This window comes from Arctopsyche grandis, chromosome 12, assembly GCF_051622035.1.
Source record: "Arctopsyche grandis isolate Sample6627 chromosome 12, ASM5162203v2, whole genome shotgun sequence".
In the NCBI taxonomy this organism is placed as follows: Eukaryota; Metazoa; Arthropoda; class Insecta; order Trichoptera; family Hydropsychidae; genus Arctopsyche; species Arctopsyche grandis.
The window spans coordinates 24,567,646-24,592,519 of NC_135366.1; the positions used below are offsets into that span (position 1 = coordinate 24,567,646).

The following is a 24,874-nucleotide window of genomic DNA, read 5'->3' on the forward strand; positions in this document are numbered from 1 at the left end:
GAATAGATGGCCGTGGTGCGCGCGGTTACGTTCCTCGGATCGATGTTAGCGAGTTCCGGCAGCGGCGCGGCTCGTCCATTTGTCGGTGATCAATCGCAGCGCTACGTCGCTCGAGCTCGTGACCAGATCGCCCCAGCAGCACCACCAGCACCAGCACAGCATCAGCATGGGAGGACTCGGAGACCCGTCTGCCTTCGCGAAGGACTTCATCGCCGGCGGAGTGTCAGCCGCCGTGTCGAAGACCGTGGTGGCGCCCATCGAGCGCGTGAAGCTGCTTCTGCAGGTGCAACACGTCTCCACGCAGATCTCGGCCGACCAGCGCTACAAAGGCATCATCGATGCCTTCGTTCGCATCCCCCGCGAACAGGGCTTCATGTCGTTCTGGCGCGGAAACTTAGCCAACGTCATCAGGTACTTCCCCACCCAAGCCCTCAACTTCGCCTTCAAGGACAAGTACAAGCAGGTGTTCCTCGGAGGAGTCGACAAGCACACCCAGTTCTGGCGCTACTTCGCCGGCAACTTGGCTTCGGGAGGTGCCGCTGGGGCCACCTCTCTCTGCTTCGTGTATCCTCTGGATTTCGCGCGAACCCGACTCGCCGCTGACGTAGGCAAAGGCGCCGGTGGCCGCGAGTACTCCGGCCTGGGCAACTGCCTCTCCAAGACCTTCAAGTCTGACGGTCTCACCGGTCTCTATCGAGGCTTCGGAGTCTCCGTCCAGGGCATCATCATCTACCGCGCTGCCTACTTCGGCTTCTACGACACGGCTCGCGGCATGTTGCCCGACCCCAAGAACACGCCGATCGTCATCAGCTGGGCCATCGCTCAGGCCGTCACCACCGTAGCCGGCATCGTCTCCTATCCCTTCGACACTGTCCGTAGGCGCATGATGATGCAGTCGGGCAGGGCCAAGAGCGACATGCTCTACAAGAACACCATCCACTGCTGGTCGACCATCGCCAAGCAAGAGGGAGGAAAGGCCTTCTTCAAGGGAGCTTTCTCCAACGTACTTCGCGGAACCGGCGGCGCTTTCGTCCTCGTACTCTACGACGAAATAAAAAAATTGTTGTAAATCGAATTCAAACACCCGTCGCTTGTTTCAAATTGTTAATTTAGTTCTTATTGACGCGCACTCATATCACAAAAGAGAAGTATTAAAAAAAAAAAAGAAGAAGATGGCATCAATATAGGGAGAAAACTTTTGAATTCCATATACGTACTGCGTTACGTAATCGCTTATTTATACGAAAGATTTTATTTTTCTATTAATATTTTTTGTCCCCCCCCCCCCCCCGTATTCACGCCTTCAGTTTCGTACATTATATTATTTATGCATTGTATTTTTTTTTTTTAATTAATTAAGTTATGCAATTCCCGCGTAGATATGTATAATCTATTGAGAGACGTTCGATTTAGAGCAAATTGTGGTTGAATAATGTAATACGAAGATACGTATGAGAGGAAGTTTAAAAAAAATAATAAAAACAAATGCAAAACAAAAAATTATTTTTGACTTGTAAAAATGTTATTCATTTGTTCGATGTGAAATCTAAATGAATAAATGGTCTTTAGGAAGTATATCTTGTGGTTTAATTTTTATTTTTACTTTATGTACTTTTTTTTTTTTTTGTGTCGATCACGTGTTTGGTGTTTGAGCACGTGGTGCGATTTTAGCAGGCGAGGCAGGTCATGGCCGCCAATTGTGTGCCTCCGTGGCCGTTGCTGTCACTTGACACATTGGCCGGTTTGCGTTTTATTATATAACTGCCCCGCACTTTCGAATCGATAGTGGGCGCGTTTGACAGTTGCGCGCCTACGTCACAATATGGCGGGAATCCCTCGAAGCTTTATAATATGCGATTTTTTACAAGACTTTTTTTTTTGTTTCACTCGCTGATTTGAATCGACTCAGAATGACCGAAATTTTCGTATTCTTTTTTTTTATTTGAATTTCAATTAATAATTTAATTGATGCATATTTGGCCGAAAGTTGCAAAAATACTACCGTCTTTTAATGACAGGTTTTTTAAAACTAATACACATGTTGTTTTGTCTGATGGAGCTTTCATTTAATTACAGAATATTCAATATTAGTGATATTATAAATATCAAAAAATTACCTAAGAGTCTTAACAAGATTACTTCCATTTTTTTATATTGAAAAAATTTGCATAAACAGCAAACCATTATGTACAGTGTTATTCAAACTAAGTTTCGCAAATTTCATAATTCTTGTCTATGTTGGATAAAATGTTATGATTTAAAAATTAAGAGGGTCATAAGCTGGGACGTGGTTGCTGACTCCAATCTTCTCTTGGAACGGCATTTCAAAGTACATCGACGATAGAGCAGTCCAAAAGCCCACCTGATTTGATCAGTTTACCATATATGTAGGAGGGTTCGGTGATTATTGGTCACAAAGCGCTCGCCTAAAATATAACGGAACATCTGGCAGCCGAAAAGTCCATCATACTAACGAGAACTCGAGTGCCAAATATTCCGTAGTCGCGATTTTCATGACAAAAATTGTCTTGGGCGATCGCAATGTGACTAATAATCCAATTACCATGTAGATCTCCCTCTTCCCCTCTACAGCACCAACCACAATAAGCTTTTCCAGGCTACCTACGTCTCTTCTGGAAAAACTGGAATGCTTTTAACTAAACTCATACCTGAATTGGTTTAAAAATTAACTGATATTGAATTGAAGATATTATTCTGTACTTCTCTTCGAAAGGCAAATATCAATACTTTAATTCCTTTTTGCTTCCCAAACTGTTATTCATAATTAGCGTTTTATAAAATATCATCAAATAAAAAACTGGAAGTTTAGGATCACTACACTAGTGGATCTTATACATACATACATATTTTTAATAATTATTGCCTTTACTACAAAAAAAAACACGTTATCTTTTCAAGTGCCGATTTGTGAAAGAGTAATAAAATAATTATGGATGAAATAGCACTAGTATAAATTGCATTAGAATCCTATATTACAATCTGTAAATAAGATAAACTGCGATCGATCGACATAGTTTTAAAATATAACAAAACCTATTTGTGTCACATTGAATTATTTAAAGCGTGGTACTTGCAACGAACTACATTTATTATGTCATGTTAAGTTAATTATACTTAACATGACAGTCTCCAAAACAGTATTTTCAGTTAAAATCGATATTTCAAAGACGCGTGACATACTATTTGTGTCACTAATTTGAATTCAAAATTCAGAATTTTCCAGTCCAAACCAAACGTTTCTAGAAATACTGCAAAGCTTACATGTTTACATTCAATGAATGCATTCATAATATCGATTCTGATTCTGCTTTAACAGTCTCGCACTGAGCCGAGACTTATTGAACGCACACTTTTCCTCGAGTTATGTAATAATTCTAAAGAATTAACCGTTCTGGAATTTATCGCGCATCGAATTCTCATGGTTGAGGAAAATCTACGTCAAGCTTTCGAATTCCGAGGCCGAAGTTTAACGCGAAAATGATCCGTTCTATAAATATTCTCTGAACTTGAATGTACGCAATCTCTGCACGCATATCCGAATCGTCGATAAGCGAAAGTGAAAATTTGATTCCGCTTTTCTTTATCTACAATAATAATTTACGTCGACACGTTTATAACATATCCAATTCAATTGACTTATCACCTCGGTGTCGTAAAAGGGGCATAACGTTTATCGACAGTTATTAAACTTACAATGTTATAATTAGTTCATGCGATGCAAAGAGCAAACGGTACCAGACCGGTGATAAAGCTCGAATGTCACTGATTAAATACTCCAGCACAAATGACTCACGAATCATGACTCCAGCACGGGAAATATTTCATCTAAATTTATAAAACGGTCGATTTAAAATTGCTCCTCTTACATTTTTATTAATAAAACCACACGTGCACTGCAACTAATGCAAAAACATACTAATGCTACTTTGAATTATAAATCTACATGTATATGGATGTAGGTATATATATATACAGTTTACTATTTTTACTTTATCTATGTACGTAGTAACAATAGATGAAGTTTTGTGATCATGCGAAAACTCGAACTCGAGATTTTGACTGATTCGAACTCAGAATCGATTACTGATCACGTTTTCATGATCTAGAAAAAATGTGTGTGTGTGTCTGTGTATTTTGGGGATTTTTTGAACACCGTTCGTCCTATCAAACTGAAACTTAGTATCGGTTACAGAAATTCTTATCGACACGAAATAATTTTTTTTCATATTTTTAAGTTGACCGGAAATGGTACCTCCCCTCATACATAGGTGTCCTCTTTTTTTTAAGTTTTTGAATTCAATTATCTCCCAAACTGCTAACTTAATCGGATTAAATCTTTTTTATATGTAATAGAAATAATAATCTGTATAACCTTATATTTTTATCTGAACCGGAAGCAGTACTTTTACTCTAGAGAATCGAGGTTTTTTATGTTTTTCTCAGAAACCTTTTGGTTTATTGAACTGAAATTTCATATCTAGAAGTTTAAGCGTAATACCAAGTTATTTGTTTATACTTTTTCAGATTTTTAACTCGAAAGATCTATGGATTATTGAAACTTTTTTGTCAGAATTAAATGAAGTATAATCATATTATTCAAATTCCGATTTATTTTTGGTCGAAACAAAGGACTATATCATTACTTTTCATTTAAACAGTAAATTTTACATGGTTAATTAATTTTATGATGGTATAATGTCAGGGCCACGCCTAGGAATTCGGCCGCCTGCAAACTTAAATCGGCCGCTTAAATCAGAATTTGTATAAATCATATTAATAAAGAAAATTAAATGCATGCGAATAGTGCTAAAGTCTTACCTTGTGAGAAATATAGTGTTGAAAATTTTAATCACAATAAAAATTTACCAGAAATAGACAGTAAACCAAAATGTTTAATTCTGAACAGGACCAGACGACAAGAGAGACTGAACTTTTTCAAGTTCATTCATAAAAATATAATTTTTTTACCCGTAATCCCACATCTAGGAGATTGTTCCTTTGATAACTAACCAATACTCAACATCCTTGAAGAAATACATCAGGCAGTCGCAAAGATATAGAACATAAAAGAACAGAAGCTATACTAGCATAGAAGTAGAATGCATAGAATGGTCATTGTTAACAAAAGTATTGTCTAAAAGCGAGCCATCTAAGAGAGAAACGGAAAGTCAGAAGAGAAACAAGAGAGAGAGAGAGAGAGACGAAGTTTAGCAAACAATGAACAAACTCTGCCGGGCAGAGTTTTTGTAGCAACATTTTTGGAGGCTGAGAGCGATTCTATGCATTCTACTTCTTAGTATACTAGCTATCCCGTTATTTCCCCGAATTATAGTTCGGGTGTGTTACAAGTTGTAGCTTACAACAGAAATCTACGAGTATACAACAAGACAACCTAAATGTATTTTAAAAAGTACGATGTCTTGTTTCGTATTTTTTAAGGAATATCATTTTTTCGACTCATTTCTTTCGGCCCCCTTTATATTTCAGCCGCCTGTGTGTGTTGCACACATTTGTACATATGGTAGGCGCAGCACTGTATAGTGGTATACAATAAACGATGACGCCAGAATTGCATGTACTTAAGTAACCAATTTATTTAAGTAACCGATTTATCGTATGATTATCGTCTACGAATTGACCTATAAAAATGTTGGTTGTTGGTGTAATTATAATATTATATAAGTATTACTGAATATTATCGTATGTGCAATCAAGTTAATATTCCTATTTGCTAATGAATTTGCAAATAAAATATGCTTCCAATGATTTATGCACCATATTGATAAGGTTGATTTATGTATGTTCAAAGGATTTAGAATACAGATTGTGAGTCTCTGATTGTCGATTTAAACTTTGTACCAAATTCTCTATTGTTGTACTGAAGGTTACTATTTACGTTGTACAGACATATGTATCTACGCTTTGATTAGATATTTCATTGATCTTGAAACAAATTAACGTACATATTGAGGGCGATAACGAACTGACTCGTCCATTTATCGCCAATCTACTGTGCCATATCATTTCACCATCGCGAAATACTACGTACATATACTTGAAACTAGTGAAAATCTCTGGTTTCAGTGATAAGAGTAGAATAAGTTGTCTGAAAAGGTAATCACAATGATTACGAAACGGCGATATCGCTCTGTATTGCGGTCGGTTATCTGAAATGACATTGGTTTATTAGGCGCCCCCGTCTCGGGGCTACGCCCCCGGATCGGGAGGGGACAGGGCCCCCCACCGGCACGTGAGCACTTGCGCACGTGAGATCAAGGTTGAGCGGAGTTCACTGGAAGCCGTTTTCACTTTCCAGCCAGTTATTACAATGTTCATTGTAAAACCTCGCTAAATCGAAAAAACTTATTGATTTTTGTCGAGTTCGTAAACACCACGACAAAGTTTTGTCGTGGTGTTTGCTCAGCGCGGAAAAGGTACATAAGAGCCTTTTTTCAAGTTAAAGAACAAAAATTATTTTGGCAGATACAATTTTGAGATAATATCGTCGTTTATAAAATTAAAAAGTATCGTCAGAATATACTTGTGGTTAGCATATAATACTGTAACGTAGAGATTAGGTGAGTGGCGCTCGTGGACCGATGGTTTACTAGCGCAGATCGCCTGATCTCTCGTTCGTGCCAAAATGTCCCCTCCGTATGATTTAGCCGTATGCAACGGCCAATGGGATCGTCTCACTCATCGACCAATAGTTTATGTATGTGTGTTGTGCCCAACGGGTATAAATATGGGCACTCTCTGTCTGGAAACCATTCCGACCTGGAGCGCCGGCGAGAGCACACGAACAAACACCTTCTACAACACTCCTGCGTCTTTCTCTTCAATTCTGGAAACCCCCCTCTTCACGTCCACGCAACAATACTTTGAACAACGTGGTCACGGGTTTAAATCCCACTGGTTTCTGCTGGCCAGACCTTGGATCTATGACTCCAGGTCGATCGTTTCCTATCAGTTTGCCAATTTATCTGATTTTCATTGAAACGGTTCCAACAAATTGGCAACCTTACCCATTTTATTGCAAATCTAGAGTTTTCAACAATCTCGAATTTCGCTGTATTGTATAAAATACTGTAAACTCACAAATCTGACCATTAATGTATCTGTGAATGTTAATTGATATGTATTTACTGAATTTCGCTGAATTGTATAAAATGCTGCAAATTTACAAATTTGACCATAGATGTTTCTGTGGGTGTTAATTGATATGTATTTACTTTGTATAATACTTCTATCAAATACACAATGTTTCTGCCAGGAAGGCGAAACATTGTACATTTGATATTTCATTTCTGCCAGGAATGCATTGGGGTTACCCGTTAGGCTTCCTGGTATAGATTAAAAATAAATAAAGAAATAATGTGTGGTTCATAATTTAATAATATTTGAGTCTTTGAAATATTGCAACACAAACATTGTGAGGGCAAAAGTATTAACAGGTGAAATGTTCGTTTCTACGAAATCACTACAGCAAACAAACTGAGTACACAAGTCAACAATAGTGTTATCAATGCTATTTTAAATTCAAATGGCAAACTACTGTTATTTGAGTAATACTAAGTTTCATACGTCATACAATTAGAAATTTATACTCAGACTAGCCGAACCCCGGCATGCGTTGCAATGCCATAATAACGTATGCAATTCCCGTTCCCGTTCCCATTTGTCGGAAAAACGCAGGTAGCGAACACATTTGAAATTATTTGCTTCTTCACCCTTATAGTCTTTCTTTTTCTTTTTCTTTTTTACTTTATCTGTATCTTTTTCTTTATCTGTTTCTTTTCTTTTTTTTTAAATCTTGATGTTTTTGTAATTTTACTTTTTTATATCACCATGTGGTGCTCACTGTATATGGAATATTATATTTTTATTTATGTTTATTATTATTTTTTGTCTCATTATACAACTTTCTTTTTATATTTTATTCTGTATGTGTGCCTATTTAAATAAAATAAAAAATAAAAATAAAATATTGCATTGCAATGACACTCATTCCAGTTTTTCCCGATTCCGTTCCCGTTTTTTCCCGTTTTTTTTTCACAGTAATCTTCCCAGAAATGCACACAACAAATCCTGAAAGTTTCATCGTAATCGGTTCAGTGGTTTAGCAGCCTATTCGAGACACACACACACACAGACATTCATTACATACCTCCTTTACGTTTCACATGGCTTTCTTGTTTTATATATATAGATAATAAAATAGTTTAAGGAAAAAAATCGCCAACAAAATTTTTCTCAAAACCAGATTTTTAGTTTAGGTTTATTTCCAAAAGTTTCTCCATCTTACATACTTCTAATTTCGTAGTAATAGTATGTAAATTAACTAATCTCTGGAATCTGAAACATGTGTAAGTACATATATGTATAATCTGCTCTACATATGTACATATGCAATTATGGGCGAAAATACACTGAGTGGTATGGCACGACACGTGTCCTTGGCTTCCAGCTGTGACCGTAAACAGTGGGTAATAAAACCGAATTCAGGTGTAGTTGCACATGCAGAATGAATATATTTGGGGGGCCCATTCATATGTAACAAATATATACGATATATAAATATACGATAACATATATGTCTTCACATATGTTATCGATCACTGTCAAGCAAGGATAAAATATCACCGAAAACACTACAGGGGGTGATTTTTGGGACTGTGTATCATTTATATGGGCTAGGGGTGCTGCATTTTTTCGAATGTTTAAAAGAATCTAAAAAAAAAAAAGTAACAACGTGTGACTCAATGTGTTTTCGCCTTAAAGTGAAAGTGGTCTGAAACTTTGTGAATTTGAATTATTCAAATTTTCAAAACTTCTTTGAAAAATAAATATCATAAATTATTATTTTATTATTCAAATAAATATAAAGTAGAAATATTATGTATTTATAATAAACTTATATTAACTTTCTACAAATAAATGACTAGGGAATAAAGGAATTTGGTGATATTTTGACGAAGTCTTTTCAGTCGTTGCCACAGGAACACTGAAAAAAAAATTATATTGTAACATGTGTATGAGTTATATTTTTTTAAAAACCATAAAATAGAGTAACAAACCTTTTATTTTGTACCAAAGGTGGAGCTTCGATGTCTAGACCAGTTAGTGTGATTTCTACTGGTCTCACTGAACCGAAGAAATCAGTAATGGGAACTTTATATGGGTCTCTTGGGAATAGATCCCTTTTAACACCGACCGTCGATATGCACACTCTCTTTGGACAAACTTCCAACTAAAATAAAAATAAATATAGATATGTATAATGAAGTCAATATATATAAGAAACCAATGGGAGAAAATATACATACAAATTCACCCATTGTCTTATCACTGTCTGGTTGAACTTTTTCCAAGAATTCTAAAGCATAATAAGTGTAGCGATCTATTATATAAACGCCGATTACAGGATCCACATGATGCTAAACATAAAAATATGAAAGTTCATGTCAATACTATGAAAACATTTTCTAAATGTGTTTTCTAACTATGTAATTCTCACAGAAAGTGAATCTTCGCCAACGAGACTACTTGCAACTGCCAAAATGTTTGGAGAGTAGAATTTTTCATACATGGATGCGGCTTGACATGTATCGATCATGAAAAATATTTCATTATATCTGTAAAAATAAAATAACAATAAGATAAAATTGATAAAACTATTATTATTTATATAATATTAAATAAAAAATAAATTGAAACCTCCTTTTCTGCCACATTTGCTCAATAGCATCGGCCATTTCCTGGCTTGTAACTTCTTCAGAGTCTTGAAATTTCAAGAAGCCATCTCCACCGTGACCCGTAAGATAAATCAAAATATTACTACCTTCATCAGTCAACAATTGTTTGGAACGAGGTGTACCAGGTGGAAGTCGACCTGTTAATAGTCTCACAAAGTTTTCAACCGTTACCTGTGAAAACACAGTTCATTATGATTTTGTAATTAGCATAACAAGTATATTTTAAAATACTACTTACTTCATAGCCTCTATAGTCTACTTCTACGTCATCCCCATACACGTTTATATGTTGATGAGCATTGTTGAACACGGTTGCAGGTCTAGGATTCCGTGGATTGCAAGCCATATCATCAGCGACCATAAGTATGATCTGACTGTCAGGAATTCCTAGCCGTTTAACGCTGCGATATATCGATAGAACGTTGGCAACATGTCTGTAATTGAACCAGAACCTTGATGTGTCTACTAGTACAGCCCAATTGTTGGAATGACTGGACTTTTGGAACTCTTCTGGAATCTGTGCAATACAATTCGACATAGTAAAAATTGGTAGGTATTTTAAATACAGTAAAATGCAATAAAATACCTCTAGTGCAGTAGAGTGGGCCCATTTATTGCATAAAATGTAAATTAAATACAGCAAATATCCACACAGTAAACGCATCGCGACCGGCTAGATGTCAAACAGACGTCAAATCGGTCAAACGCCCTCTTTCCGGCTTATTTGACAATAGTCGTAAAACTGAGATTTCGAACCATAGCTTAAAAAATAATATTTTATGCTTTGATCCAGTGAGTGTGAATTTATGGCACACGGAATGAACTTATTGGTACCTTGTAGCTTATTGGCAGTTATTCAAAAAGTTATTGATCATTTGAATTAAATCAATACAAAGACACCAATTGAGAATAAATAAATACATACATATGTATTTATATTGCTTGCATTAAATCAGTTGATTATTGGAGGCAGAACAGCTACTTTGTAATATCACGGAGTTCTTATTTTTGACTTTGAATTTCAAGTGTCAAATGACTAGTACAGGAGCGTCATTTCAGCTTTTCCCAGGGGGGGGGGGGCAAAATTTTTGACCAGTAAGGAATGACTTTCTAGGGGTGTATTATGAATTTGCTATGCACATCTGTGTCTGAGATAAGCGAGAACAGTAATAGAAATGCAATTCTATTCAACAACTTGTTTCGTAGAATAAACGACTTTTACAAATATCTTTTAAAGCAAGACAAACAACAAAACAAAATATATTTGGGAGACAACAAAACAAAACAAAATAAAACATTTTTTTCTGGGAAAAATCGATGTGATTATGCCTGACAGTGTTCAAAAGAATTAAAATATTCTATTTTTGTTGGTTTATTCTTTAATTCCCCACCCCAGCCCCCTCCCCCTCCAAATGACGTCCCTGGACTAATACCTCTTTTAAGGTCTGTTTATACTTAACAGCACTGCACGACTCCGTTTAAAATATGTAATTTTATTACATTTCTATTCATATCTACCTACACGTCGCAACACGTCACGCTTACATCACTTTGGCCGAGTGCAAGGCAAAATCGGCTTACTTATACATTACAGGCCATGACGATACGGCGCAATATCGCTAACGTCGTATTTTCGATTACTTACAATATGAATGCATACACGTGCATTCGTAGCTACGCGTCAGAATACAAGTCAGCAAAAATGTTTCGGCGTTTATCGAACGAAAAATTATGTATAATCGCGTTTTTGTTGGAAGAAGAAGCTCAAGAAGGCAATAAAAAAGCACGGAGGCGTTTTGATGTGCATCTCATGTTAAAAAATAGAAAAACCGAAGGAGAGTTTTGGACACTGTATAAGGAGCTTGTGGATGAAGGACAAAATTTTTTTAAATATTTCCGTAAAAAAAATTTTTTTTTTTTAAATATTTGCGCCAAAACCATGTCGAAAGATTGAACAGCTGTTAACTGTCACTATCGATAATTGGTCCAAAACAGCAAAGCGGCAGACTCATGGCACGTAATTCGCGTGTATATTTCCACGATGGCCAAGAAACCGGATACGATACGTTGACGGATGTTGCTGTAAAGTATGAACAAGAAATGTCGGGTACTGCTGTAAGCCTGCCGTGGCGTAAACGTGACGGTTGGTATGAATATACCCATAAATGTACCAAAGAATACTTTTCGTACGGCCGGATACCTGCTGAAGTCGGTACGTGCTGACTAGGTATTAACAGACCTTAAAAGGGTGCATGGTAAACGGTACATACTCACTTAATTTGCGCGAGCAGGATACAACAGGAACAATAGGAACAGGCTTTTTCTCCCGTATTAATGTGCGCGCGCAGAATATGGGAGGAAAAGCCTGTTCCTCTTGTTCCTGTTGTATCCTGCTCGCGCAAATTAAGTGAGTATGTACCGTTTACCATGAACCCTTTTTTATTTTTCGACTTAAGATCTTTCGATTTTCGATCTTTGCCTTCCAATATTTGCGTTTTCGGTAATTTCACATTCCGGCTCGTCACGGAGACCGATAAATAAGATGCGATACAAAATGGATTCGGTATAAAATGTACAAACACCAGAGCCACTGAAATATATATTTAATTGCAATTTAACTCATTGAAATCATTCAAAAGCTTTTGTGAAGCCCGCATATACATAAGATCCAATTGTCACTAAAGCAATTGCAAATATTGGCACGGCTCATTTTGATTTATCTGTATATATAATACAACTGTATAAACGTTGATAAGTTTATGAACTTGTATTTCTTACGTAGGTGCGGCTCATAGATAAGGATCGAGCGATTGAAGCACTTAACCAAGCCATAGGAAATACTTTGTATGAAGAAACAATAAACCGGTACATACAATATCTATAGAACACTTTTCATGGGTAGCTACCAGTTGTATGTATCAATATTTTGCTTCCAATCAATTTTCAATCTAATTGTGTTGATAGGTATGGTTAACGGTGATTATCAATGGGCAAAGCACTAGCGAACGCAGGTGACGTGTCTCGTATTTGTACCTCCTGTCAAAGTAATAAGTGGTGTTTTGTACGATGGAGTGTAGGCTTTGCCTATCTCAAGCCCCAGCCGAGTCTTTCGTCTTCATCCATGACAATCCTCATCCATTGGTTCAACGCATTTGGACCTGCTGTCGGCTGCAGGTTGCTTACAGCTACGTTTACCGTTATCTATTGCTAATAATCTATAGTCCAATCTTATTACTACTTTTCTCATTTGCAGGTCATGAAAGATGATGGTTTGCCAGATTCGATATGTCTTTCATGTGAAAATAATCTTGCATTGCTCAGCACTTTTCGAAACATTTGTCTCCAAAGTGATGAAACAGCTAAACTGAGATTAAGCGAGCATTTGGATATCAAGACAAAAGAGATTTTCCTGGACGATTTGATTTGGAAGGATGATGAAACGGTTGCACAACCAAACATGTGCAATAGCCCTGTTAATAACGAGATAAATGAATGGGAACAAAGTGATTCTAAGCAAACCATCCATTTAATTGAAAAACCCACCCCACTAAAAATTTCATATTCTAAACCGGGCCGCAAGAATGAGTCTAAATTAAAAGCGCGCCAAAAAATTCGCATACCATTCAAATGTGAAGTGTGTTTAAAAACTTTTGCTCAAAAATGTGTCTTTAAGAGGCATTTGGTAATTCACACCGGGAACAAGCCGTTCCAGTGTGATATTTGTTTGAAATCGTTTACTCGAAAAGGTAGTCTCGGTACACATATAAACTATCACACCGGGATAAAACCATACAAATGTGACGTTTGTTTAAAAGCATTCCCTGAAAAACGTACCCTTGTTAAACATTTGAGAACTCATACTGGAGAAAAACCATACAAATGTAAAATTTGCTTTAAATCTTTTGCTCAAAGCAGTGGTCTCGGTGCACACATGAAATCTCACACCGGGTTAAAATCGCACAAATGTGACATTTGTTTAAAGCTATTCCCACAAAAAAGTAATCTTGCCACGCATATGATATCTCACACCGGATTAAAATCACATGAGTGTACCATTTGTTTCAAATCGTTTACTCTGAAACATCATCTTGCCGCGCATATGAAATCTCACACCGGGATAAAACCGTACAAATGTGAACTTTGTTTGAAATCGTTTACTGAAAAACGCACCCTTCAGATCCATCTGAGATCTCATACAGGGGAAAAGCCGTACAAATGTGATATTTGCTTGAAATCTTTCAGTCAGAAAAGTAGTCTTGGTATACACATGAAGTCTCACATCGGGTTAAAATTATACAAATGTGATATCTGTTTAAAATCATACGTTGTAAAATATAATCTTATTGCACACATTAAATCTCACTTTGTTAAATAATTTTATTAGTTCTGACATTTGTTTTGCCAGAAAATATACTAAAACTGTTATGTTTTTCATTGAAATATATTATTATTGTATATATGTATGAAAATAAATAGTATATGTTAAATAGTGAATATATAGGTTTTTGAGCTCTTTTTCCTATTATGCTGTAGATTAACATTAGAATAATATAATACTATGATTACTAACCAAAATTAAATTAAATTGTAAAATAGAAAATGATCAGTAGATCAGTAGCTATTAAAATAGATATAAGATGTATTGTGAACATAATTTCGTGATAATAAAAAGCATTTAAAAATCAAAATCAAATAGTGAATATATAAAATGATTATTTATCAAATTGTGTTTTATTTTAAATTTTATGTATGTGTCAATATCAAAAATCGACAACTAATAAATGAAATATACTTCATTGTCATTGATGATTCTGCTAACAGAAAAGCAGCGAAAATAACATTGTGATGAAAATTTTATTTATATTTACATATTTTTTAATTTGTTATTAAAAAAAGAATCGTTTGCTGCACACATTTTTATTATCAAACATTAGTGTTGTGGCCAATGAAATTTTTAATTATTAAAAATTGAAAAGAAATTGTCCTATGTTCAATCCGCACGTGGTCGTATTTTTTTCAAATACCTTTAAAATACATTTAATTGTTTAATATGGTAAAAATACCTACATATAAACAACATAAAAATTAATTAATTAAATACATTTTCAATAAATTAGGTTGGTGACCCCTGGACTAATGTATTTCATATAAAACCAGTGCCGGTTTTAGGGGGGGGCTGGGTCGGGCGGCCAAATAAGTTAGGACGCCGAACGATGCGCCAAAGACGCTTTAAAATTTTAAATTAGAGCGCCAAAGGCGAAAGTTCTTTTTAAGGGTGTTTAGAAAAAATTGCCTGAGGGCGCCATCGGGTGTAAGACCGGCACTGCATGTGTACGTCACAGTTAAAAAAATTCCTACAAAACGTACGAATCTAATATACGAATATAATAACAAAATAAATAAACTTCTATATATTCTATTTGCTACCAATGTTTCCTCTAGGCCTATAGACGGCGCTAAGTCTCTGAGAATTTCCCGCCATCTATTGAAAATTTGTTTAATTAATTAATTATTTTTTTCTATTGGTGTTTTTTTATTGATTTTTTAATAATTAATTATTTTTTTATTGAAATGTTTTAATTTATGTTAAGAGGGCTGTACACCCGAAACCTTAATTTTGTTGCCGTTCCTTTCTTCGATATATATAAATTGAGTGAATGCGACAGTTGCGCTTCGACCAGATAATACGTATTTTAAATCGACAAAATCGAGGTTTCGTATTCTACAATTTTTTCCTCCGAAACTGGACCAATTTTTAAAAAAAATTCATCATTGCTATGAGAAAGATATTTTCTATGCACCTGTGCGCGTATTTTTTTTTTAATCGACAGTTAAATAAGCACGCTGGACTCTTTTCGTGGGTGTAAAAAAGAGGCGATTTTATAGATGTTTGGCGACTCCTAGCTCCTATAAAAAATAACTAATCAAAAAAATAAAACCACAGATGCATCGCAATGGTGGATATCCATAGCATATTAAAAAATAATTTCTCTAGTGCCATAATTGATTAAGTGTAATACGTTTGTATGGACAAGGCGCTGGTGTCCAGCTCTCAAAGGGTTAATAAGGAAGCGAAACGTTTTCTCTTGATAACCAACGTACCTTGTTATGCAGCAGAAGATCTGCGTACTCCCTTAATATTTCAACTGAAAATTCTTTAAATTGCCGATGTTTAAGAGCATTAGCTATAATGGAGTTGATAATCTAAATCACTGATTTCATTACTTTTTTCTGGAAATGTCTGCACACAAAACGCTTCTAGATGAATGACGCAATGGTAAGGAAGTACCTCGTGATTAATTTTTCCTTTCAAAAGAGCAACAAACCCTTTTTTTACGCCGGTCATACTTTTCGCCCCGTCTGTTGAAATTTATCACAATTTTACAGCACTTTGGCTAAGGCAGATGAAGTATGATTACCAAAATTATCTCAATTTCATCCAATAAATAAAAATTATTACATTTAAAATAAATAAAACAAGAAAGCTAAGTAATCAATCTGTGTATTTAATTTTCAATTATCATTTGTCTTAAAATGATTTCAAATAAACTGCAATGAGAATAAATGTCATGTGAGGGGGAGGCGCCAGGAACATCATGGCCCGCATGCAGCCAAAATGTAAGAATATTAATAGTATTTATATAATAACAACTTTTTTCATATTCATCCCAGTATGCAATTTACTGTGTCTCGAGGTTAGATTTTTGAGTAAATGATTTGACAAATTTCTCACTTGTAAGGTATTTCCCCCGTGTGAGTTCTTAAATGTTTCACAAGTTCATTTTTATGAGCAAATGATTTTAAACAAATGTCACATTTGTGTAGATTAATCCCAGTATGCAATTTTGCATGTAAAACGAGGATAGATTTTCGTGTAAATGATTTTAAACATACTTCACATTTGTGTGGTTTTATCCCAGTATGCAAATTTTTATGTTTCTTAAGGTCAGAGTTTCGAGTAAATGATTTTAGACAAATTTCACATTTGTGTGGTTTTATCCCAGTATGAAATTTTTCATGTGTAAGAAGGTGACATTTTTGAGTAAATGATTTTAAACATATTTCACATTTGTGTGGTTTTATCCCAGTATGCAATTTTTTATGTTTCTTGAGGTCAGAGTTTTGAGTAAATGATTTTAGACAAATTTCACATTTGTGTGGTTTTATCCCAGTATGCAATTTTTCATGTATAACAACGTGAGATTTTTGAGAAAATGATTTTAAACAAAATTCACACTTGTAAGGCTTTTCCCCCGTGTGAGTTCTTAAATGTTTCACAAGTGTATTTTTAGAAAAAAATGATTTTAAACAAATTTCACATTTGTGTGGTTTTATCCCAGTATGCAATTTTTCATGTGTAAGAAGGTTACATTTTTGAGTAAATAATTTTAAACAAATATCACATTTGTGTAGTTTTATCTCAGTATGCAAATTTTTATGTTTATCGAGGTTGGATTGTTGAGTAAATGATTTTAGACAAATTTCACACTTGTAAGGCTTTTCCCCTGTGTGAGTTCTTAAATGTTTCACAAGTTCACTTTTATGAGCAAATGTTTTTAAACAAATGTCACATTTGTGTGGTTTTATCCCATTATGATATTTTTTATGTATCATGAGGTTAGATTTTCGAGAAAATGATTTTAAACAAATATCACATTGAAATAGATTTTCTCCAGGAAGTGATCTTTTGTGTAAAATAAGTTCAGATTCAATGGGAAACGACTTCAAGCAAATTTCACTATTCTTTCGGTGAATTGTCGATTGTGACGGCTCGTCGTTCCATATTAGATCTTCCAATAAAACTTCTTCAGTCTCGATCTTCAAGAAATCATCTAACCTCAGTCGAGACGATTCGTTGTTTCGAAAACAAGCCTTTCGAAAGCTGATCAACAATTCCAGATTGGTCTTACACGAAAGACACACCGTGTCTGGCAAACCATCGCCTCTTTTAACCTGCAGATGAAAAAAGTAGGATTAAGCGGTGAGAAGAGTTGACCAATTGGGTCCACAATAATTGTAACCTACAAAAATTTGACAGCAGGTCCGAATGCGTTGCTCCAGACGCTCTGGATGAGGATCGCCGAAGATGGAGACGGAAGACTCGGCGGGAGCTGATCCAAGACAAAGCCTGCACTCCATCGTCCCTGTATTTAACTCTGACAGCAATCGGAGCGACTCGCCTTCGACTTGCAATTTATTTTAGTGACATCTTTCGTCTAAATTTGGTACTAGTTTAGGGCTGCCATAATTAGTGCTGTAAAATTCTCGGTAATAATCTTTTGGCGAATATTCTCCAAATCGAGAATTTTCGAGAATATTCATTTTTAGAGCATCTGGAGGGCTTTTATATAATGCTATTCCGTTGCAATTTCATTAATAATAATTTTTAATATTTTGAATTTCATATGTAGGCGGGGTACAATGTGTTGACCGTATCCCGGCCTAACGAAACACTGTTGTGCTAGTTTTATAAAGTTTTATTGTTTGCCTATGGTTGTACAAAGGTATAGTATTTGTGGGCAAAAGTATGTCGTTCAGCGGTCTCTGGATATGGTAGAGTGTCGCTGGCTCGGCATTCAGCTATGTTCAGAAGGTCTCTGGATGCGGCAGTGTGTTGCTGGCTCGTCCGGCTGGTTGATCTTCCAAGTCCGCGTAGTGTAGTGGTGGCTGGTCAGGAGCTGTATGTCGACGCTTGCTGCTGTGGGTCGACTGGCGTTGTTTGGGTTGACACTCCTTTTATAGTGTTTCTGGAATCGCCTGACCGATGGTGGTGGTTTGTTGATGCGTAAGAAAGGAATGCACTTTTGTCGAGGCGTAGAATTTTCTGGAACGCTTGATGGAAGTGGTTATTGATGCGTGCGAGCATTTAGTTGTTGATGCGTACAAGAGGAATGCACTTTTGTCGAGGCGTAGTATTTTCTGGAATGCTTGGCGCTGTTCCGCTCGATGTATTTTGTTGTTGCGGAATATTCTCGAAGGTTTCGATGACGATGACGACCACGAGATTCCTACACATATATACTGAGAGAGGGTCAAATATGTCATTTTATTACATTTCTATTCATATCTACCTACACGTCGCAACACGTCACGCTTACATCACTGGCCGAGTGCAAGGCAAAATCGGCTTACTTATACATTACAGGCCATGACGATACGGCGCAATATCGCTAACGTCGTATTTTCGATTACTTACAATATGAATGCATACACGTGCATTCGTAGCTACGCGTCAGAATACAAGTCAGCAAAAATGTTTCGGCGTTTATCGAACGAAAAATTATGTATAATCGCGTTTTTGTTGGAAGAAGAAGCTCAAGAAGGCAATAAAAAAGCACGGAGAGGTTTCGATGTGCATCCCATGTTAAAAAATAGAAAAACCGAAGGAGAGTTTTGGACACTGTATAAGGAGCTTGTGGATGATGGACAAATTTTTTTTAAATATTTCCGTAAAAAAATTTAAATTTTTTTAAATTTTTGCGCAAAACCCATGTCGAAAGATTGAACAGCTGTCAACTGTCACTGTTGATAATTGGTCCAAAACAGCATAGCGGCTGACTCATGGCACGTAATTCGCGTGTATATTTCCACGATGGCCAAAAAAACGGATATGATACATTGACGGATGTTGCTGTAAGGTATGAACAGGAAATGTCGGGTATTACTGTATGTGACGGTTGGTATGAATATACCCATACAAAATGTACAATGTCACAAAAAAAGACTTTCCAGTTTGGAAATTCCATCTATTGAAAATGATATTAAAAAAAGATTTTGCTGAAAAAAAGGCTCGAAAAATTAACTTCTGAAATTTATATTTTATTAATCAAATAATTTATTTATTTAGTTATTTTAACTCCACCAGTGGGGTTGGAGAACCTTGTTGACCACTTAACTGCCGGTCCCTAGCCCGGAAAAAGCAGGAGGGGAAACCTATTTTCGATATTTTTGTCTAGGGGCGCCTTGAGGAAAATTGCCCGAGGGCGTCATTGAGTGTAAGGCCGGCACTGGTTATTTCACATCAGTGCCTACTTTGAAAATATAAATTTGGTAAATAGACAATGCGAGTTTACCATTAACACTAAAATGTCAATTGGTTTTTTTTTTGCTTCCAGATCTATATTTAGTTGCTTTAAATTTATCTCCGAAATTGTTAAATCTTTTAACACAAACTACATAATAGGCGTAACATTTCGGTTGTGTTTCGCCAACTGCTCAAAAGTCACATTTGCTTACCCTCTCTCAGTACATATGAAATTCAAAATATTAAAAATTATTATTAATGAAATTGCAACGGAATAGTATTATATAAAAGCCCTCCAGATGCTCTAAAAATGAATATTCTCGAAAATTCTCGATTTGGAGAATTTTCGCCAAAAGATTATTACCGAGAATTTTACAGCACTAATTATGGCAGCCCTAAACTAGTACCAAATTTAGACGAAAGATGTCACTAAAATAAATTGCAAGTCGAAGGCGAGTCGCTCCGATTGCTGTCAGAGTTAAATACAGGGACGATGGAGTGCAGGCTTTGTCTTGGATCAGCTCCCGCCGAGTCTTCCGTCTCCATCTTCGGCGATCCTCATCCAGAGCGTCTGGAGCAACGCATTCGGACCTGCTGTCAAATTTTTGTAGGTTACAATTATTGTGGACCCAATTGGTCAACTCTTCTCACCGCTTAATCCTACTTTTTTCATCTGCAGGTTAAAAGAGGCGATGGTTTGCCAGACACGGTGTGTCTTTCGTGTAAGACCAATCTGGAATTGTTGATCAGCTTTCGAAAGGCTTGTTTTCGAAACAACGAATCGTCTCGACTGAGGTTAGATGATTGCTTGAAGATCGAGACTGAAGAAGTTTTATTGGAAGATCTAATATGGAACGACGAGCCGTCACAATCGACAATTCACCGAAAGAATAGTGAAATTTGCTTGAAGCCGTTTCCCATTGAATCTGAACTTATTTTACACAAAAGATCACTTCCTGGAGAAAATCTATTTCAATGTGATATTTGTTTAAAATCATTTTGTGAAAGAAAAGGAGTTGTGAGACATTTAAGAACTCACACGGGGGAAAAGCCTTACAAGTGTGAAATTTGTCTAAAATCATTTACTCGAAAATACAACCTCGATAAACATAAAAATTTGCATACTGGGATAAAACTGCATAAATGTGACATTTGTTTAAAATCATTTTCTCGAAAATCTTACCTCATTATACATAAAAAATATCATAATGGGATAAAACCATATAAATGTGACATTTGTTTAAAATCATTTGCTCATAAAAATGAACTTGTGAAACATTTAAGAACTCACACAGGGGAAAAGCCTTATAAGTGTGAAATTTGTCTAAAATCATTTACTCAAAGATCTCACCTTGTTTCACATGCAAAATTGCATACTGGGATAAAACTACACAAATGTGATATTTGTTTAAAATTATTTACTCAAAAATGTAACCTTATTACACATGAAAAATTGCATACTGGGATAAAACTACACAAATGTGACATTTGTTTAAAATCATTTGTTCATAAAAATGAACTTGTGAAACATTTAAGAACTCACACGGGGGAAAAGCCTTACAAGTGTGAAAATTGTCTAAAATCATTTACTCAAAAATCTCACCTTGTTACACATGAAAAATTGCATATTGGGATAAAATCACACAAATGTGACATTTGTATGAAATCATTTACTCAAAAATGTCACCTTCTTACACATGAAAAATTGCATACTGGGATAAAACCACACAAGTGTGAATTTTGTTTAAAATCATTTTCTCGAAAATCTCACGTTGTTATACATGAAAAATTGCATACTGGGATAAAACCACACAAATGTGAAATTTGTCTAAAATCATTTACTCAAAATTCTGACCTCAAGAAACATAAAAAATTGCATACTGGGATAAAACCACACAGATGTGAAATTTGCCTACAATCATTTACTCAAAATTCTGACCTCGAGAAACATAAAAATGTGCATACTGGGATAAAACCACACAAATGTGAAGTATGTTTAAAATCATTTAATCGAAAATCTGTCCTCGTTTCACATGCAAAATTGCATACAGGGATAAAACTACACAAATGTGATATTTGTTTAAAATTATTTACTCAAAAATGTAACCTTATTACACATGAAAAATTGCATACTGGGATAAAACTACACAAATGTGACATTTGTTTAAAATCATTTGTTCATAAAAATGAACTTGTGAAACATTTAAGAACTCACACGGGGGAAAAGCCTTACAAGTGTGAAAATTGTCTAAAATCATTTACTCAAAAATCTCACCTTGTTACACATGAAAAATTGCATATTGGGATAAAATCACACAAATGTGACATTTGTTTGAAATCATTTACTCAAAAATGTCACCTTCTTACACATGAAAAATTGCATACTGGGATAAAACCACACAAGTGTGAATTTTGTTTAAAATCATTTTCTCGAAAATCTCACGTTGTTATACATGAAAAATTGCATACTGGGATAAAACCACACAAATGTGAAATTTGTCTAAAATCATTTACTCAAAATTCTGACCTCAAGAAACATAAAAAATTGCATACTGGGATAAAACCACACAGATGTGAAATTTGCCTACAATCATTTACTCAAAATTCTGACCTCGAGAAACATAAAAATGTGCATACTGGGATAAAACCACACAAATGTGAAGTATGTTTAAAATCATTTAATCGAAAATCTGTCCTCGTTTCACATGCAAAATTGCATACAGGGATAAAACTACACAAATGTTAGATTTGTATAAAATCATTTGCTCATAAAGATGTACTTGTGAGACATTTAAGAACTCACACTGCCTTACAAGTAGGGTTTCTGGACTCAACCCGGCCGTGTAATGACTTAAAACCCGGTCCTGGACCCGGCCTTCAAAACTCGGCGGGTCTGGGTATTTAAAATTTCGAGTATTAACGTAAAAATTCAAAATGATTTTCAGTTTATACATTGAAAATATCCAAATATGTCTGTGTTATTTATAGATTCTGCGTGTACATGATTCATATACATATATATGACCTTATTTGTTCGAGAACTTGATTTTACGACTTGTGACTTCTGAGAAAACTGCGAAAGATGGAACGCAACCAGTGGCGGACTATCGAAAAGCAAAATTGGCGCATATCTGTGGCCTCTAAATTTAAGGGGCCTCCAAATCGTTCCGAGAAAAATTATAATTCGGAAATTCCTATGCATTTTTCCATAAAATATTGGAATTTACGACTATTTTTTTATGTAAAGTACAAAGCTTTGCGATAATTGCTCTCACCGTCGTCGATTGTTTGGCCTTTCTAGATAAATTTCACTGCTACAAAAGAATTCGCTAACTATTTACATAAAATGTCGCTAACTAATTAACATAAAATGCCAGAATATCGGAACAACTTGAAGAACAGTCTTCTGAAAGAACTGAAGAGCAGCTCTCTGAAAGGAACGAAGACCAACCTCTTGAAAGGGCCGAAAAACAGCCCTGTAGAAGAACTGATGAGCAGCTCTCTGAAAGGAACGAAGACCAACCACTGGAAAGGATCGAAAAACAGCCCTGTAGAAGAACTGATAAGAACCTCTTTGGAAAAAATAATGAGCAGCATCCTAAAACGTCTGAAGAACAGACTCCTGAAAGGACTAAAGAACAGTTTTCTGAAAAAGAAACTGAGGAAGAAAGGTGAGAATGATACTGTAATGGCTCCTAATGATTATCTTATGGATTTAGCATTGTGGTCAGGGCATACATATATCTGAAAAAAATGATTCATTTTTTTTAATAAATAAACCGTCCCATACTGGAGACGTAAAAACATCTCGTAAAAACCTACTGGAGACGTAGAGACGTAAAATTTGGGTGTGACCAACCCATGACTTTATCTATGTATTTGAGGAATATAAGAAGGTTACAAAACAAAATTCGATATTGAACCGTATAGACAGATTATGAAATATTTATAACTATGAATGACGGCATTTTCGATACAAATTGAGCGCAAATGTATGGAAACTGGCACAAGACAAAAGTTCTACTTCCGGTTGTCAGATTTTGTTCAAATTTTTTTTATTACTTTATCACTTTCATTTACTCATTGAATATCAAGAAAATAAAATAATGAAATATTTTAATGAAAATTTAAAAAAATAGTACTTCCGGTTAACGAATTCTGACCAAAACCTTATCAGCTCTAAGTTAGTACATAAAGAATAGAAATATAAATTTTCAGCTTGTTACGTTGAAGGGTGTGGACAGAGTGGTGGGCACAACATTTTTTTACGGGATATGATAGGTAAAGTACATTCAGTCTTAGTTCAACTTTCGCTTAAAACATTCGTCCGTTATTTGTTTCATTTCATTTCACATTCATCCGGCCTGTTTTTTAATTGATTCGCGACTATTGAACTTATCTACTTGACTTCCCGTTAAAAAACTACAACCTGGACCGCCCTTGGATTCATCTTATAGAGTGATTGTATAAAGTAATTAAATAAATGTATGTATATAATTTTTCTTTTAATTAATCATTTTGAGATATTTTATGTTAATGTGGTGAAATCTTAAAATTAATTAATATTGGGTATCCTATTAAGTTTCACATGTTTAGAAATTAAACAATACACTTACCTTGAACCCAAAAATGAAATATTAGGACAATAATACATTAAATTATTGAATCACGACATTTGCTACACTATACTATTATATTTAGAATATGATCGATTAAATTATTTTTATTTTTTTGAATATTTTTAGTGAAGCATGTCACAAAAGAAAATATTTTAATTGTATTGTAATTTGTAAATTGTAATTTTGTCTATACATATTTATATTATGATATACATACATACTTTTATTTGAATTTGTATTTGTATTTCTTTATTATATATTTGTATTTTTTTTATTATATTTTTGTATACCATATTGTATTTGTATTTCTTTATTACATGTTTTTATCGCCTTTATTATATGTTTATATCGCCTTTATTATATGTTTTTATCGCCTTTTACATAATAAATAATTTAAAATCTGGAAATTTTTGATTTTGGACCCGGAACTTGTTGGGTTTTCAAAATATTGGACC

The 24,874-nt window shown here is 35.2% G+C and overlaps 4 protein-coding genes and 1 pseudogene across 7 annotated transcripts; 3 read left to right on the forward strand and 2 right to left on the reverse strand.

Annotated features, from left to right (window-relative positions):
- Positions 1-2: 2 nt before the first annotated feature.
- On the forward strand, positions 3-1,168 carry LOC143919856 (ADP,ATP carrier protein pseudogene; annotated as a pseudogene). The gene has a single exon (XR_013261279.1). The product of XR_013261279.1 is annotated as an ADP,ATP carrier protein pseudogene (transcript).
- Positions 1,169-8,866: 7,698 nt separating this feature from the next.
- PIG-K (Phosphatidylinositol glycan anchor biosynthesis class K) lies at positions 8,867-10,509 on the reverse strand. The gene is made up of 7 exons (XM_077442435.1): positions 10,363-10,509; positions 10,015-10,293; positions 9,739-9,947; positions 9,539-9,656; positions 9,348-9,458; positions 9,099-9,271; positions 8,867-9,025 (listed from the first exon to the last, which is right to left on the reverse strand). Exons 1-7 carry the CDS (start codon positions 10,438-10,440, stop codon positions 8,941-8,943), a joined length of 1,053 nt encoding a protein of 350 aa, XP_077298561.1. The 5' UTR covers positions 10,441-10,509; the 3' UTR covers positions 8,867-8,940.
- Positions 10,510-12,567: 2,058 nt separating this feature from the next.
- LOC143919865 (uncharacterized) lies at positions 12,568-14,497 on the forward strand. The gene is made up of 2 exons (XM_077442420.1): positions 12,568-12,950; positions 13,030-14,497. Exons 1-2 carry the CDS (start codon positions 12,843-12,845, stop codon positions 14,149-14,151), a joined length of 1,230 nt encoding a protein of 409 aa, XP_077298546.1. The 5' UTR covers positions 12,568-12,842; the 3' UTR covers positions 14,152-14,497.
- Positions 14,498-15,347: 850 nt separating this feature from the next.
- LOC143919628 (uncharacterized) lies at positions 15,348-18,981 on the reverse strand. Of its 3 annotated transcripts, none has more exons than XM_077442030.1 (3): positions 18,848-18,981; positions 17,802-18,030; positions 15,348-17,729 (listed from the first exon to the last, which is right to left on the reverse strand). In XM_077442030.1, exons 2-3 carry the CDS (start codon positions 17,913-17,915, stop codon positions 16,506-16,508), a joined length of 1,338 nt encoding a protein of 445 aa, XP_077298156.1. In that variant the 5' UTR covers positions 17,916-18,030; positions 18,848-18,981; the 3' UTR covers positions 15,348-16,505. The 3 variants fall into 3 exon arrangements, with proteins under 3 accessions (XP_077298156.1, XP_077298155.1, XP_077298157.1); XM_077442031.1 differs by lacking the exon at positions 18,848-18,981 and having other exon boundaries at positions 16,263-16,669; positions 16,751-17,729; positions 17,802-18,487; XM_077442029.1 differs by lacking the exon at positions 18,848-18,981 and having other exon boundaries at positions 17,802-18,487.
- A 1,252-nt stretch (positions 18,982-20,233) lies between these two features.
- On the forward strand, positions 20,234-24,296 carry LOC143919547 (uncharacterized). The gene is made up of 2 exons (XM_077441915.1): positions 20,234-20,407; positions 20,480-24,296. The coding sequence occupies exons 1-2, from the start codon at positions 20,294-20,296 to the stop codon at positions 22,544-22,546; spliced, it is 2,181 nt and encodes a 726-aa protein (XP_077298041.1). The 5' UTR covers positions 20,234-20,293; the 3' UTR covers positions 22,547-24,296.
- Positions 24,297-24,874: the final 578 nt, after the last annotated feature.

Bases quoted from the DNA above. Each gene is read 5' to 3' on its own strand.
- PIG-K (XM_077442435.1), bottom strand. From the start codon at position 10,440: ATGCGTTTACTGTGTGGATATTTGCTGTATTTAATTTACATTTTATGC. The intron at 9,657-9,738 runs GTTTCAATTTAT...TTATTTTTACAG, and splicing joins CAAATGTGGCAGAAAAGGAG to ATATAATGAAATATTTTTCA. The intron at 9,026-9,098 runs GTTTGTTACTCT...TTTTTTTTTCAG, and splicing joins CCTTTGGTACAAAATAAAAG to TGTTCCTGTGGCAACGACTG.
- LOC143919865 (XM_077442420.1), top strand. From the start codon at position 12,843: ATGGAGTGTAGGCTTTGCCTATCTCAAGCCCCAGCCGAGTCTTTCGTC. The intron at 12,951-13,029 runs GTTGCTTACAGC...TCTCATTTGCAG, and splicing joins GGACCTGCTGTCGGCTGCAG to GTCATGAAAGATGATGGTTT.
- LOC143919628 (XM_077442030.1), bottom strand. From the start codon at position 17,915: ATGGAGTGCAGGCTTTGTCTTGGATCAGCTCCCGCCGAGTCTTCCGTC. The intron at 17,730-17,801 runs GTAGGTTACAAT...TTTCATCTGCAG, and splicing joins GGACCTGCTGTCAAATTTTT to GTTAAAAGAGGCGATGGTTT.
- LOC143919547 (XM_077441915.1), top strand. From the start codon at position 20,294: ATGGAGTGCAGGCTTTGTCTTGGATCAGCTCCCGCCGAGTCTTCCGTC. The intron at 20,408-20,479 runs GTAGGTTACAAT...TTTCATCTGCAG, and splicing joins GGACCTGCTGTCAAATTTTT to GTTAAAAGAGGCGATGGTTT.